The 16,489-nt window shown below is 40.7% G+C and overlaps 1 protein-coding gene across 1 annotated transcript in view; it reads right to left on the reverse strand.

Annotated features, from left to right (window-relative positions):
• The window catches only part of lrba (LPS-responsive vesicle trafficking, beach and anchor containing), a 901,160-nt gene that overhangs the window by 728,420 nt on the left and 156,251 nt on the right, over positions 1 to 16,489 (reverse strand). Inside the window, exons 19-20 of the mRNA XM_078212471.1 lie at positions 16,241 to 16,322; positions 8,945 to 9,068 (exon numbers count right to left, since the gene is read on the reverse strand). Of these exons, the coding sequence (XP_078068597.1) occupies positions 8,945 to 9,068; positions 16,241 to 16,322 (206 nt within the window). The remainder of the gene's footprint in view (positions 1 to 8,944; positions 9,069 to 16,240; positions 16,323 to 16,489) is intronic.

Below are 16,489 nucleotides of genomic sequence, written 5' to 3' on the forward strand. Positions count from 1 at the left end.
TGGGAAATCTGTGGCCCGCGATCCGCATGTGGCTCATCAGGGTTCTGAGTATGGTCCGTGAGACATTTTGGCGACCATTGCCCACATGCAGGCTTGCCAGATTCCACTGGTTTCCATCTGCATAGTTTATTTTCCTATTGATATTACTTAAGTCCACATAACCACATAACGCAGAAGAAGCATGCACAACTCTCATAACTCTCTCTTATGTACAATCAGAACACACCTCACTTCAAGTACCCTTGTTTCAAGTGCTCCTTATGCATCCAAAGCAAGCTGACTTTTTCTGCTATGGGACACATCAAATGCAAAAAGTGCAACAGATAGATCCTCAGTGCTGAATTGCAAAGCATCTCACATTTTTGAGCCCTAATCTAAGAAAACCTGCAGTGGACAGATCCAACCAGAAGTTGCACTGAATATGATGCAAGTAAAGCAAGCATGAATATTTATTTTGTTTTTACCATTTGAGGTTGATGCCAGTTCCATTAATATATGAATGATTAAGCATTTTCTATAACTCATTATGAAATATTCAGTGCGTGTTAAATTATTTAATCTTATTCATGGGATCACGGTTAGTGCACGTGCCCGATTTCAATCTTGTGGCCCACATTGATAATGGAGGTCCACTCACTAGCCTAGGTTGTCCATCACAAGTGTATACAAAGTATTTTCTATTATAATTTATGCATACGGCTGAAGCAGTTTCATAGCAGCCGCACCTGCTGCTGGTGTTGTGAAGTTAGTGTTTGTAAAATTATAAAAAATTGTAAAAATGCTAAGAGTTGCAAATAGCATTGTCTGTTTTAAAAAAGGTAGCTTTTGCTACGCTTGGAGTTAAAAAAGGTGCAGTGCAAATACACAGACTGAAACAACGTATGAGCGGCAAAAACAACAGGGTTGCCTTGGCAACAGACTTTAGGCATTTGAATCAGAACGTTTTTGAAGTTTAACCAATCAATTTGAAATAGGCATTTGAATAGCAGCAGCCTATTAGATTTGAATTTGATGTTTTGATAACCTGTAAACCAATCCTATTGTGCAAAGTTTGGTATGTCATCAGGGGTATAAAACCAGCTCCAGAGAATAGCCAGAAGACCACCTGTCAGCGACTACCACAGATCACAGCTAGAGAGAGAAAGACACAAACAACAACTGTCTCTATCAGTGTAACAGCCACATTTATGTCTTAAAAGAAAGCCTCATCTGAATCATAAAGGTACCAAAAGAAGCTAACGAAGACAGAAGAAGTCAGCAAAGAAGACAGAAGATGCCGGAAGGCTACAAACCTGATTGCATTTTGTGAGAGACTAAAAATTCTTTTTTTTTTTAAATAAGTGGGAATTGTAATCACCTAAACAGCATTTAACTAGAATAGTGTTTTAGTCAGTTTGTTAATAGTTTAGTTAACCTATTTACTGTTAGTGAGATAAAATAAAATGTTACTTGTTGATTTTACAGAGTCTCAGGTAGCTATTCTGATTTGACCACTAAAAGCTGTTGAAATGCAGATAATCCCCTTCTCACAAACTCTAACAGATTATGAAGGGAGGCACTTCTCGGAGTGGTTGAGTGTTAGTTCTCAGAGAGGAGATCAACCTCCCCTTCATAACACTGGGCAGCCACTTCTAACGGACAGCACTGCTTTACAATGCATCTGGCAGAAATTAGAGGAAATAGTCCTTCATTCAAATGTTTCAAAATGCGTTCTTGTACATGAATTGTGATATTGTAACAGACAACTTTGAAGCTCTTCAAAGATTATTTTCAAAGGAAACCTAACCAGATTCTGCAGCAAATTTGTCCAGAATTGGGAGACGGCTCAGTAAGAGTATTTTTAAAAGACAGTAGACCATAACTTCCCATACAGTGGCAATTGAGTCTGGTTAAGATCCAGGCAATCCTATCTCACTTGACCTTCTGACTCAGGCCAGGTGAGATGTGTGTAGTGCAGTGTACTCCTGGGGCTGGGTCTACTGTTAAAAGCAGCTGTGTCACAGCTAACTAAGCCACGACCACCTTTTGCCAGCATTAGTTGCCGTAAACCAGGTAAGCTTTAACGGTCCAGCCAAATTTCAACAGTTTTTGAATTTAAAACTGTTCAAAAGTAATTATTCTGCAGAACCTTAAGCTTGTCTATTTGCACTTAATTCTGGTGACTGCCATTTAGCAACTCTTTATCCATCTGACACTGGTTGTTTAACCGTTATCTTTCAATGGGTTATAAAAAAATTCCCAGTGTTTAAAATTGTATACCATTAACATGATAAGCAGAACAATAATATTAAACTACTGTTTGGACTGAGTCACCCATTTAGGAAGACTACATTTTATCCCGTGTTTCTTAACACATTATTAAGCCTAGTACTTGTCAACAGATCTAGTAGCCAAGTTGTATTTAACACATTCCCAGTTCACTAGTATATTCAAGAAATTACGGTAGGAAAAATGTAATGCTATGATTGTGCTCACCATAATAGGTCAATTTGTAATTCAATTTAGAAGTGACTCCACAAAACATAAGGGACCAGGTTGGACTTGATACAATTACTATCAGAAAAAATGGTCAGAGGAGAATTACATGGATGAGAAGTTTTGCAACTGTTTCTATAGCCCTGCAGCTACAGAAAACTAGATGCTGTGAGCATTATTTGTTTTAGTATTGGTTTACTTATACTTTGAAGTTGCTTGGATTCCAAAACTGCCCATAAATAATCTGCAATGATAATGTAGTAGTGAATATTTTTGCTATGGAATCTAAAGCAATATTGGGTTTACAGTGCACAAATCTTGTCCCTCTACATTTTCTGACCACACTGCAATCTTTGACACAGCTAAAGGAAGAGTCTCCTCCATAGTTCAGCTGTATGATATTACCATTGCCTGTTTCCACTTTTATCCAGCTATAGCCATGGTCCAGTGAACTCTGGAATATCATCTTGCGTCCATAATTGGCTCAAGATTATAATGAGTTCTGAACCCGAATGATCCAGCCAGAACTCAAGCTGAGTATCCGTGAGCTGGTTATTGATGAATTTTAACAAACACAGAAAATGCTGGAAATACTCAGGTTTGGCACCATGGGTTGAGAGACAAATAGTGTTAATGTTTCCAGTCTGATGAATGGGCAAAGACCTGAAACGTTAATTCTGTTTCTCTCCATTGATGCTGCCATGCCTGCTGAATATGTATTTATATTTCAAATTTCCAGTATCCACGGTGTTTGGCTTTTAATTGGCAAATAAACATCTCTCTCTGGAAAAGTAGTCAACAGTGCTATCACAAAATTGATAGAATGGAAATTGGATTTGACCTGCTTTGTGGTCATTTAAGTGTTAAGATTTCGGTGGATTTTGATAGGATGAATAGGGAAAAAAACTATTTCCTCAATTATGAGATGCCATCAAGCATTTGTCACGAAACTGAGGGAAGAGGTTAGAAGAAGTGAGCACAGATTGCTTTGTCACAGGAAGTGGTTGAAGCAGGGATCACTACATCTGTTGAAGGAGACATTGGATAACTATGTGCAGCAGAGGAACTGCAGTGAAAAAAGAAAGCGGTGGGATTAGTCTGGATGCTCTAGCAAAGTGCTGTCTTAAATGGAAATCAAATTGCCTCAATCTGCCCTGCATATTCTGGACATATAAAGACAGACAAAATTCCTATACATCTGCTATGATGCAAGTAATATTATATAACTTTGATCAATTTCAAATGTGCTTTTGATAATCGAAAATAAGTATTGGTGGCTTTTTTCAAAAACATTTGTATTTCATTCACCTGCTTGGTACTGGTACGGTTTGCTTCTGTAGTCTTCCACTAGGGAATTTTCCTAGGAAGTGCACAATGAGTGTGGTCAATGGTTGTATTAATTTAAAAAGCTCAACAAATTTTCCTTAAATGAGTTCTTGGAGGGCATGAAGATTAAGGGTTGCGGAAGGTTAATCCAGTCCTCAATTGTTCTTGGAGGGGAAAACGGAATTAGCAAACAAAGTATATGTGGATGTACATATATGGGGTTGTTGGTTATGAACTCGGAGCTTGGTCACTTTTGAGCTTGATGTACAGCTTAGAAATATTTAATTGTCCATTAAGAAATTTAGAGGCATGTCAAACTGTACGCCTTTCTGGAGACTGTGCCAGCCTACATTCTTGCACTCATCAGGACAAATGCAAGAGTGACAAATTATAATTGATCACAATAACTTATTCAACAGGAGAAAAGTGCTGATTGGTTGGCAATTCGATTCAGATTGCCAGGGCATACCGTGGAGAAAGCAACATGGCTCCCCAAGCAATTCAAAATAGGCGCAAGACTTGACCATTTTCCTTTTATTTGCAGAGAATGAGTCCCTACATATAAATGTATGTCGCTTCCAGCAAGCATTTATTAGCCATGTTATGAACGCGACTGATAATCTTAAATTTGTTGTTAGTGTATCTTTTAGCACACAGCATGATTCAGCAAGTGATGACCAATCACATCTAACAGTAGATGTCTTGGTTTGGGTTCCACCAGTGCAAGCTGGTTTTGTCTGGTCTGTACTCTACCTATTGTGAACAACCGAAAGAATATAATGCACAACTCAATCAGCCAATCACTGGGACATATGGCCTATATAGCTGGCATAGTAAAGGCACTGAAATTCTTAATGACATTTTCCAATTGTCTGATAAGCAGAAATTTCTTTTTGAACTGACAGTAGCATCCTGTTAATGGAAAATATTACTCAGGTAATCACAGCATAATAGCAGCATGAAACAACTGTTCAATTAAAAAAAAAACTTTTGCCTTCCCAGGATATGTTAAGATAGAGCGGGCACTTGTCATGTCCTAAAGTAGCAGCCTTTGGCACATTTGTGAGTTTGCATCTTACACAGTGAACAATGTTCTGATCAGGCTAGCCATCATCATTCCATGTGCATATAGAACCTGACCACACAATTGCAGACAACATTGCCAAAGAGTCATGTGTAGATGAAGAAAAGGAAGGGACCAAGGACAGATGTACATTGAATTCCAGCGGTAACATCATGGAGGTGGAAAAGGTCATTGCTGGAGACACTCTGGCTACATATTTGCAAAAATGGAATTAAGCAGGACATTGCTAAAGAAAATAGTGTTGCAACTGACCATGTCAGAGCTGGAGGAGGTTCAAAGAGGATATAGAGAATTGTGCAACATGCTCACAGTCCGAGTGTGAACTGTGATTTGGATTAGGCATGTTTCACTACTGTAGCAAAAGCAGAAAGCTAATTAGAGAGATTCAAACAGGGAGTTGTGGGAAAAGTGGAAGACAACAGAAGACAACATGTTTAAGAAATCACTGAAGTAGAAAAGAGGCTCGAGATGGAACAGTGGTTTGGAAGGACAACGTTCAAGGGTTTTTTTGTGGGAGGGATAATGCAGGTTTTGAAAGCAAGGGCAACATTACCTGAGGAGTAGGGACCAATGTCAGATAGCATGGGAGACTGGAAGGGAAAATGGATGGTATGCAGATTCTTGGAAATGGCATCAAGGGGGGTTATTATGAATAAATTGAGCTGAGATGATCCTGAGTGGAGATCCAATCTCCCCGTGTCTTCGTGCATTTCCTCCGGGTACTCCGGTTTCCTCCCACAGTCCAAAGATGTGTGGATTAGGTGGATTGGCCATGTTAAATTGTCACTTAGTGTCAAGGAGAATAGCAGAGTAAATACGTAAAGTTACAGGGATAGGGCCTGCGTGGGGTTGTTGTCAGTGTAGGCTTGAAGGGCTGAATGGCCCTCTTCTGCACTGTAGAGATTCTCTGATTCTATGATTCAAAGTAAGAAGTCTAACAACACCAGGTTAAAGTCCAACAGGTTTATTTGGTAGCAAATGCCACTAGCTTTCGGAACAGGTTCTCCCTTCGTCAGGTGGGTGGGAGTTCTGATCACAAACAGGGCACAAAGACACCAACTCAATTTACATGAATAATTATTGGAATGTGAGTCTTTACAGCTAATCAATTCTTAAAGGTACAGACAATGTGAGTGGAGGGAGCATTAAGCACAGGTTAAAGAGATGTGTATTGTCTCCAGACAGGACAGTTAGTGAGATTTTGCACATCCAGGCAAGTTGGGGGGTTACAGATAGTGTGACATGAACCCAATATTCGGGTTGAGGCCGTCCTCATGTATGCGGAATCTGGCTATCAGTCTCTGCTCAGCGACTCTGCGCTGTCATGTGTCGTGAAGGCCGCCTTGGAGAACGCTTACCCGGAGACCAGAGGCTGAATGCCCGTGACCGCTGAAGTGCTCCCCAACAGGAAGAGAACAGTCTTGCTTGGTGATTGTCGAGCGGTGTTCATTCATCCGTTATTGTAGCATCTGCATGGTTTCCCCAATGTACCATGCCTTGGGACATCCTTTCCTGCAGCGTATCAGCTAGACAATGTTGGCCGAGTTGCAAGAGTATGTACCATGTACCAGGTGGATGGTGTTCTCACGTAAGATGATGGCATCCGTGTCAATGATCCGGCACGTCTTGCAGAGGTTGCTGTGGCAGGGTTGTGTGGTGCCATGGTCATTGTTCTCCTGAAGACTGGGTTGTTTGCTGTGGACAATGGTCTGTTTGAGGTTGTGCGGTTGTTTGAAAACAAGAAGTGGGGGTGTGGGGATGGCCTTGGCGAGATGTTCATCTTCATCAATGACATGTTGAAGGCTCCGGAGGAGACGTCATAGCTTCTCCGCTCCGGGGAAGTACTGGACGATGAAGGGTACTCTGTCCACCGTGTCCCGTGTTGGACTGATAGCCAGGTTCCGCACACAAGGACGGCCTCAACCGGGATATTGGGTTCATGTCACACTATCTGTAACCCCCACAACCTGCCTGGATGTGCAAAATCTCACTAGCTGTCCTGTCTGGAGACAATACACATCTCTTTAACCTGTGCTTCATGCTCCCTCCACTCACATTGTCTGTACCTTTAAAACTTGATTAGCTGGAAAGAATCACATTCCAATCATTATTCATGTCAATTGAGTTTGTGTCGTTGTGCCCTGTTTGTGATCAGAACTCCCACCCACCTTACGAAGGGACAGCCTGTTCCGAAAGCTAGTGGCTTTTGCTACCAAATAAACTTGTTGGACTTTAACCTGGTGTTGTTAGACTTCTTACTGTGTTTACCCCAGTCCAATGCCGGCATCTCCACATCTATGATTCAAAGGCAGAAAGAGCCTCAAGGAAGACCAAGCTTAGTGAGCAAGGGTAGGGGGAAACAACAGAGGCAACTAATAAATCATCTCAATCTTAATGATAAAGAAGTCTGTTACACCCGATTAGTACGGGCACACCTTTATGAAACATGGAAGTTATTTAAAATGTAAATTACCTCTTTGGATGTTGATGATCGCCCCTCAGTTTCAATTGTAGAGATTTAAAGTAACAATGGCCATTAGAGTTGCTGACCTTATGAAGATTGAATTATAAAATCATTCAGGAGACTATTCACAATTGGAATATTGATGGAGAGCAAGCACCCTCAATTCTGTGGCAAAGTGCTTAGCTATCAACCTATTATGTGAATAATGTAAACTGTTGTCACATGACAGAAACTGGCTGGTGATAGGAAATATCTTACTAATCCACAAGGGCAGTCCTGTGAGTCAGTCTGGGACACAAAGATCAAAGGGAAGCCACCTGGTCTTGTAAAAGGAAGGACACTGCCATGGGCAGTGAAGTGTGCTTATTCATTTTATCTGCAATATTCACTTCAGGGGCTCGACCCCAGGTTAGACTTGAAAAGGCAGAAACCTGCTACTGCTTGGAGTACCATTTTGAGTTCAGCACCAGAAACCTCCAACCTTAATTTTTCCTTTAGTGAACCAAAGAAATTTCTCAGTCCTGCCACATTTCCAACCATCATCTTGTAGTATTAAAAGCAATTAATCAGGCACTTATAAAGATATCAGATCATGCTGCCTCTTTTTTTGGCAAGCATTTTTATGTGTACTCATGAATGAGTGCTGTTGCATTTTCCATTTCCAGTGTTGAGAAAAATAAACATTTATTCCTTCGTTGAATTTAACCCTATAAGAAACCAGTCTTGCTCCTGTTCATGAATGTCACAGCACTCAAAGGGTTGAAACACTTCTTCAAAATACTTTTGACTGACAAAGGGGGGGGGAATTATCCCATATCTCTCCTTTTAAAAACATTTCAACTTTGATTATAGTGGTGAAAGAGGAGACACAATAAAGGTGTGCAGTGTAAATGAAAGTTGTGCAAGCAATTTAGCTTGATCAGCAAGGAAGCACAGAACCACAGAATTCCTACAGAGAAAAAAAAATCATCCAGCCCATTGAGTCTGCACCAATTCTTCAAAGAGCATCCCACCCAGGCCCTCCCCTCCACCCTATCCCCGTGACACCGCGCATTTCCTATGGCTAATCCACCTAACCTACACATCCTTGGACACTAAGGGGCAATTTAGCATGGCTTATCCACCTAGCCTACACATCAAGATTAAACATCGAGTGCAAGCACTCCTCTTCACCTCAGCATGTAAAAAGAACACTACTGCTATTGTCAATAATGCTATTAAAAAAAACTGGAGTATACCTTTAAATGTGATGCATTGATGTTAATAAATGAATCATCCTTGATTTACAAGGGTGAATCTTTAAACAGGTGAATCAGTGATTGAAAATGTTCTGCAACACCTAAGGAAAGAGTACACCTGATGCACCAACAGCATTTTATTCTCCAAACTTTCATAAGCAGCCTCAGCCTCAACTTAACCAACACTGCAATGTCAAAAAATCTAAAAGCACAGAAGTGTATGGGGTGGGTGATTGTAGCAATTACTAAATCATTTGTCCAAACAAAACCAAACTTCATGTTTAAGAAAATCATAATGTGGATGTGATTAATTAATTCAAATCAAAGCACTGGAAATATAATCACCAGTAAACTTACCTCCTGTTTTCTCGGCTGTTGTTAAAGAGTTTGATCATATCAGATAAGAAAACACGACGAACCTCCATCGTTTCTAAAAGCTGAGGAGAATTCCGCAATAGTGTTGCAATCACTTTCAAGATTTCTGAAAAATAGAAATCACAGTGCCCAAGGTCAAAAGTAATGTAATTTTCAAAGCAATGAGTACTTTAAAAGATGATTGTGAATAGACAGGGCCCATAAAATGACACGAAGAGAATTCCGTGGAAGAGGGTGGAGATAATGAGTAACCTGAACACATTATACTGGTCCAGTGGTGAATGCAAGAATGTTTCTACTTCAGCAGTATGTGGGACAGATTGGTTAAACATGTTATCATGATTCCCTAATGCAAGGTTAAGGAATATAAAAGTACTACTTGCTTTAGATTTGCAATGGCATCACCTTGAAGTCAGTCAAGTTCTAATTCCGTGAAAAATAGCTGGAGTAAACCATTTTATGAGTACCGATGTCATCTCTAGTGAGATGCTGTTAAGTAAAACTTATATGAAAAAGGGATATATGTCACTTGACAAGGAGCACAATAAGGTCATTATTTTTGGGAAATCAGATGATATGCAGTTGACCCAGTCAGGTATAATGTATTCCTTCAGCAAAACCTGATGTTTCCCAATGTGTTAGATAAGTATTAATGGCATCAGGTGATAAAGGATAAGAAAGAAAACAACCAGTTACATAGATAATTTGCTCACCCTACTTACCAAAGGTTAAAAGGTACAGATGTGGTTGATGGACTATACAAGGCGTTGGACTGGGGTAAACACAGTAAGAGTTTTAACAACACCAGGTTAAAGTCCAACAGGTTTATTTGGTAGCAAATAAAAGACTTGGTTGGCTGTAGAGATTTGCATTCTAATCAGTATTCTGTAACTTGATTTTGTGTCTCTGTGCCCTGTTTGAGAGCAGATTTCCGTTCCATCTGACGAAGGAGCAGCGCTCCGAAAGCTAATGGTATTTGCTACCAAATAAACCTGTTGGACTTTAACCTGGTGTTGTTAAAACTCTTACTATACAAGGCTAACAGAGAATTTTTTTTTTTCAATTCATTCATGGGACATGAGCATTGCTGGTTGGCCAGCATTTATTCCTCTTCCCTAGCTGCCCTTGAGGAGGTGATGGTGAGCTGCCTTTTTGAATTGCTGCAGTCTATGTGCTGTGGATTGATCCACAATGCCGTTAAGGAGGGAATTTATGAAATTATAAAAAGTTTCAGAGGATGCCACCACATCCTACTAATAAGTCTATGATGCACCACTTTGCTGATCTAAAGATATGGATGACAAAGGGAGAAATACTTTCATTAAGTCTTCTCAAACCATTGACTAGATTTAGTCTTTCTACACTAATACGTGATAAGGACAAAACAATTCATGCAGAAATGGGTAGAGATTGGGTTTGGGACATCAGCAAAGTTTTTGACTAACAATGGAGAGCAATTTGCCATTAACAAGTTCAGAGACAAGTGTGAAAATAACGTATGAAAATCATGTTTATAAATATTGCAGCTAACATTCCTTTCAGCAATGATGATCGATAAAATGATGCATTTCGTTATAGCTGATCAAGTTGACAACAACAAAAGCAAAATACTGCAGGTGTTGGAAATCTGAAATATTTAACAGAAAATGCTGATCTTGATGGCCTGACGAAGGGTCGTCAATAGTCGAAATGTTAACTCTGTTTCTCTCCACAGATGCTGTCTGACTGTCGGATTTTTTCCAGAATTTTCTGTTTTTATTGCAAGTTGACAACTGCCCTGGCATGGGAAGCTCATGATGTGGAGATGCCGGCGTTGGACTGGGGTAAACACAGTAAGAAGTTTAACAACACCAGGTTAAAGTTCAACAGGTTCACTCCACTCACATTGTTTGTACCTTTAAGACTTGATTATCTGTAAAGACTGCATTCCAATCATTATTCTGTAAATTGAGTTTGTGTCTCTGTATGCCCTGTTTGTGAGCATTTCTCCACTCCACCTGACAGAGGGGCAGCGCTCCGAAAGCTAGTGGTATTTGCTACCAAATAAACCTGTTGGACTTTAACCTGGTGTTGTTAAACTTCTTAATGGGAAGCTCACGCAATGGTTGAAGGGTACAGTTATCAATTAGTCTATGGTTCAAATTCCAAATTGCCTTGTGTTCTGTTTCACATCCCAAATTGCTTTCTGTTCTGTTTGACAGTCCTGCTGTTCTAGAAAGTATTATAATTAGCTTCATTTCTTCCACGCATCTGAATGCTATTCATGCGGGGAAATAGGCTCTTAACAATGCTGAGGTCTCAGAGAAAATTCAGAGAGCATTGAGACAACATACAAGACCATCTGAGACAAATTTCAGAAGTTTTAGTGTACAATCACAGACAAGGTCTTAGATGATGGAAAGGCTCCATTAAGGTAATAACTAGGTCACGATGGTAAGACAGTATTCATCAAACATGGCAATCCATCCGTTAATTCTGATTATTCAATGAACTTTTGCTACAAAAATTTGGGCTCGGAGCAGCTGATAGAAGTAAATGAGCAATCTTGTACCTCAAATGCTCATATGTTTTGTGGCGAATGTCCTGAGGGACAGAATAGAGTGGACCATGGACAGGATAGTGGTAATGAGTGAGCATGACTCATACGACACAGCTATCATATCCACAGGCCAATTGTCCAGAATGGGTATTCAGGAGACATATATTATAGTCAGATCTAGTGAGTGGAGGGCTGCAATAATTGTGGGGCTCGCAAGAAAAACTACTGGGAAGTTTAAATATTGATTGAATGCTTAGGATAATGATCAAGAGATAAGATCCAAGGATTGGCAGAATGGGTGTGTGAAGCACAGCAAAGCACAGAGCAAGTAGTGATACTAGGCTAGGAAATGACTTGTGTCAGAAAATGTTCATATAGTGGAGAAAGAGCCTCCAGTAATGCAAATGGGGAAGGTCTCAGTAGTGAAAGTAGAGCCCATAGCTTGAATAAATTAGACAGTCCTTGCAGATGAGTTTTATAAGGCGAAAGCAAGGGCAATTACTTGGGCTTTGAAGTGTGGGCAGACACATAGTAAAATTGAGACTCCAATGGCTGGAAAAGTGGTCTGAAAAATCATTTTTGTTTTGTTCCTTTGGCCATTTATTCACACAAGTATAAATCAATTGACATCGAAGCTGCATTTCCTGAGGGCAATACTTTTGAGAAAGAAACGTTTCCAAAGCAGCAAGTGAAGAAGAAAAACAAGGGAAACCAAGCACGAACTGAATGATGCATCCAGGACATGGTATTTTTCAGCAAGATAAGATCTGAACGCGGGCTGTGTTCAACTAAAAGCAGATCCTACATTATTTTATCAGTACCAGATGAAAGTCTTTCAGGTACCTCCATGATGCATGTTGGCTTCTTATAGGGTGGTAGTGTGGAATTTGAGAACTATGTTCCTAAGATTAGAGTAAAAACAAAAAAATTGGAAATCAGGTTTGTGGGGTTTTTTAATTTATTCACTTTGATACTCAGCAAAGGAGCTCGGGAATAAATTTACATAAATAATCTTATTTAGAGCATTTTGGTTGATTCCACTAGCCCGTCACCGGAAGATGATGTCAAAAAAAGAGTAACTGCAAAACTTGATTGGTCAGTTGAATTGGTTGTGCACTCTCGCTAGCCATGACGTGGAGATGCCGGCGTTGGACTGGGGTAAACACAGTAAGACGTCTCACAACACCAGGTTAAAGTCCAACAGGTTTATTTGGTAGCACGAGCCACTAGCTTTCGGAGCGCTGCCCCTTCATCAGGTGAATGGGAGTTCTGTTCACAAACAGGGCATATAAAGACAAACTCAATTTACAACATAATGGTTGGACTGCGAGTCTTTACAGGTAATCAAGTCTCACAGGTACAGACAATGAGTGGAGAGAGGGTTAAGCACAGGTTAAAGAGATGTGTATTGTCTCCAGACAGGACAGTTAGTGAGATTTTGCAAGCCCAGGCAAGTTGTGGAGGTTACAGATAGCGTGACATGAACCCAAAATTCCGGTTGAGGCCGTCCTCATTTGTGCGAAGCTTGGCTATCAGTCTCTGTTCAGCGACTCTGCGCTGTCGTGTGTCGTGAAGGCCGCCTTGGAGAATGCTTACCCGAAGATCAGAGGCCAAATGCCCGTGCCCACTGAAGTGTTCCCCATTAGGAAGAGAACAGTCTTGCCTGGTGATTGTCGAGCGGCGTTCATTCATCCGTTGTCGTAGTGTCTGCATGGTTTCCCCACTGTACCATGCCTCGGGACATCCTTTCCTGCAGCGTATCAGGTAGACAACGTTGGCCGAGTTGCAAGAGTATGTACCGTGTACCAGGTGGATGGTGTTCTCATGAGATGATGGCATCCGTGTCGATGATCCGGCACGTCTTGCAGAGGCTGCTGTGGCAGGGTTGTGTGGTGCCGTGGTCGCTGTTCTCCTGAAGGCTGGGTATTTTGCTGCGGACAATGGTCTGTTTGAGGTTGTGCGGTTGTTTGAAGGCAAGAAGTAGGGATGTGGGGATGGCCTTGGCGAGATGTTCGTTTTCATCAATGACATGTTGAAGGCTCTGGCGAAGATGTCGTAGCTTCTCCGCTCCGTGGACAATGAAGGGTACTCTGTCCGCCGTGTTCCGTGTTTGTCTTCTGAGGTCGTCAGTGCGGTTTTTCGCTGTGGCGCGTCGGATCTGTCGTCGATGAATTGAGCGCCATATCCTGTTCTTATGAGGGCATCTTTCAGCGTCTGGAGGTGTCTGTTGTGATCCTCCTCACCCGAGAAGATCCTGTGTATACGGAGGGCGTGTTCGTAGGGGATGGCTTCTTTAACGTGTTTAGGGTGGAAGCTGGAGAAGTGGAGCATCGTGAGGTTATCCGTGGGCTTGCGATACAGTGAAGTGCTGAGGTGACCATTCTTGATGGAGATGTGTGTCCAAGAATGCAACCGATTCCGGAGAGTAGTCCATGGTGAATCTGATGGTGGGATGGAACTTGTTGATGTCATCATGTAGTTGTTTCAGTGATTGTTCGCCATGAGTCCAAAGGAAGAAAATGTCATCAATGTATCTAGTGTATAGCATCGGTTGAGGGTCCTGTGCGGTGAAGAGGTCTTGTTCGAACCTGTGCATTAAGGTGTTGGCATATTGAGGTGTGAATTTGGTCCCCATGGTTGTTCCGTATGTCTGGATGAAGAACTGGTTGTTGAAGGTGAAGACATTGTGGTCCAGGATGAAGCAGATGAGTTGTAAAATTGCATCTGGAGATTGGCAGTTGTCGGCGTTGAGTACTGAGGCAGTTGCAGCAATGCCATCATCGTGGGAGAAGCTGGTGTAGAGTGCCGAGACATCCATTGTGACGAGGAGTGGTCCTGGTTCAACTGCCCCATGTGTGCTGAGTTTCTGTAGGAAGTCCGTAGTGTCGCGACAAACGCTGGGGTTCATGTCACACTATCTGTAATCCCCACGACTTGCCTGGGCTTGCAAAATCTCACTAACTGCCCTGGCTGGAGACAATACACATACATCTCTTTAACCTGTGCTTAACCCTCTCTCCACTCACATTGTCTGTACCTTTATGACTTGATTACCTGTAAAGACTCGCATTCCAACCATTATTTTGTAAATTGAGTTTGTGTCTTTATATGCCCTGTTTGTGAACAGAACTCCCACTCACCTGAAGGGGCAACGCTCCGAAAGTTATTGGCTTGTGCTACCAAATAAACCTGTTGGACTTTAACCTGGTGTTGTGAGACTTCTCACAAGTCCAGATGCTCACTTTGGTATATTGGAGTTAAGTACTGATGTGTACTATTAACGTTTCAAGGGCAAATAAATTATCAAGAAAGTTAATAAATCATTAAGCGAATTAAATCTATAAAATGCATACTTAAATTTCCATCCTTAGATGACCAAAGAACATCAAGTTAGTCATGTCTGGCATGCTAATCTGCCTGATGGGTAGCCTAGTGCAGCTGATTTCATAACATTTCTTACAGTTTATAATGGGAAATGCCGTCCTTTACTTTGGGAAGGTAGGAAAATACAAAGGCATTGCTATAAGTACTTTGGCTGCTGAAACACTGGTTCTTGTGGAGGCAATGGATATGGGATTCTATTTGTCAAGTACTTTTAAGTGAAATGGTGTACAATGACATACTGAAGATAGGTATCCACTGAATGTTATGTAGATAACCATTTCTTATGCAATACTCAACACTACGAGAAGTGAGAGTGAGAAGGCTGTAGGTCAACCTTGAAATGAGAGAGGAGTTAGAAGGGAAAGAAACCTCAAATTAAGTCGTTGGAGGCAAGTCATTAACTGTCAGATTATATTACAAAAATAAAAACATGCACAAATAAATAGTTTGGGGTGCTACTGGAGCAATGAATTGCTTTGTATATAATAAGATTGTAATCAATTTGTCTCAATGTTCATACATATAAATTCTAATTTTTAAAGAGAGATAATCTGTCAATGTTTACAATATACATTTGTCAAATCTATACGAAATTTTAAAAAACACCCATGATTTTACAGTAAATTTCTCATAAACCCTGATTATTTCTGGAGTTATACTCTGTCCTACAGCGTAACCACTATTAGGGGGCCTATAAATAACACCTACCAGAGAATTCTTTCACGTGATTTTTCTTATTTGCACCCAAACTGATTCTACATCTTGATCTTCTGAACCAAGATAACTTCTCACTATTGTACTGATCTCGTTCTTTAACAACAGAGCTACCCCACATCCTTTTCCTTTCTTATCTTTCTGACATGTCAAATACTCTTGATCATCTTGCAACCACATCTCTGTGATTACTATTGCACCATACCCATTTATTTCAATCTGCACTATCAATTCATCCATCTTATTATGAATGTAGCATGCATTTAAATAAAGAGCCCTTCCAGTGTTGGCCACATCCCAAGAACAAACCTGACTTACCACTTTCTCTCTTTTTGGACAGAGTACACTGGCACAACTTCCATACATAGGATACATCACAAACTATGGTTGAACTTCTCAATTACGTCTGCAGCATTCTAGGATGAAGGTCATCAGGGCCTAGTGCCTTTTCCACTTTTGAGTTGCAGCAAAATTGTTTAAATTTCCCCAGTCACAAACATCACTTAATTCAATCACCCAAAAAATCGCTTTGACTATGATCATGGAAGCTCCTGCCAGGATTTCATAGCTGTGGGAGCTGTGACAGCAGACAGGCTCGTAATAATGAACATAAATTGGAAGATTATTTTTTTACTGCTTACGTGGATTTTGTATCTTCATTGACGAATCGGGGTCAGGATGCTGCTTATGCATAACTTGAGTACAAATCTGTTCAGTCAAGATCTTCAAAAAAAGAATCAGAGTTCAGGTGTAAACAAATTGATCATGAAACAATGCCACTTCCAACAATTTTGCAGTCAAGAAAAAAAATTCCAAACTGAAGCATTTCATATTGCAAATAACTGAGTTTTATCATATAGCTCAAATGAAACAAAGATTTACACAAGTCT

This window comes from Mustelus asterias, chromosome 1, assembly GCF_964213995.1.
Source record: "Mustelus asterias chromosome 1, sMusAst1.hap1.1, whole genome shotgun sequence".
Lineage (NCBI taxonomy): Eukaryota > Metazoa > Chordata > Chondrichthyes > Carcharhiniformes > Triakidae > Mustelus > Mustelus asterias.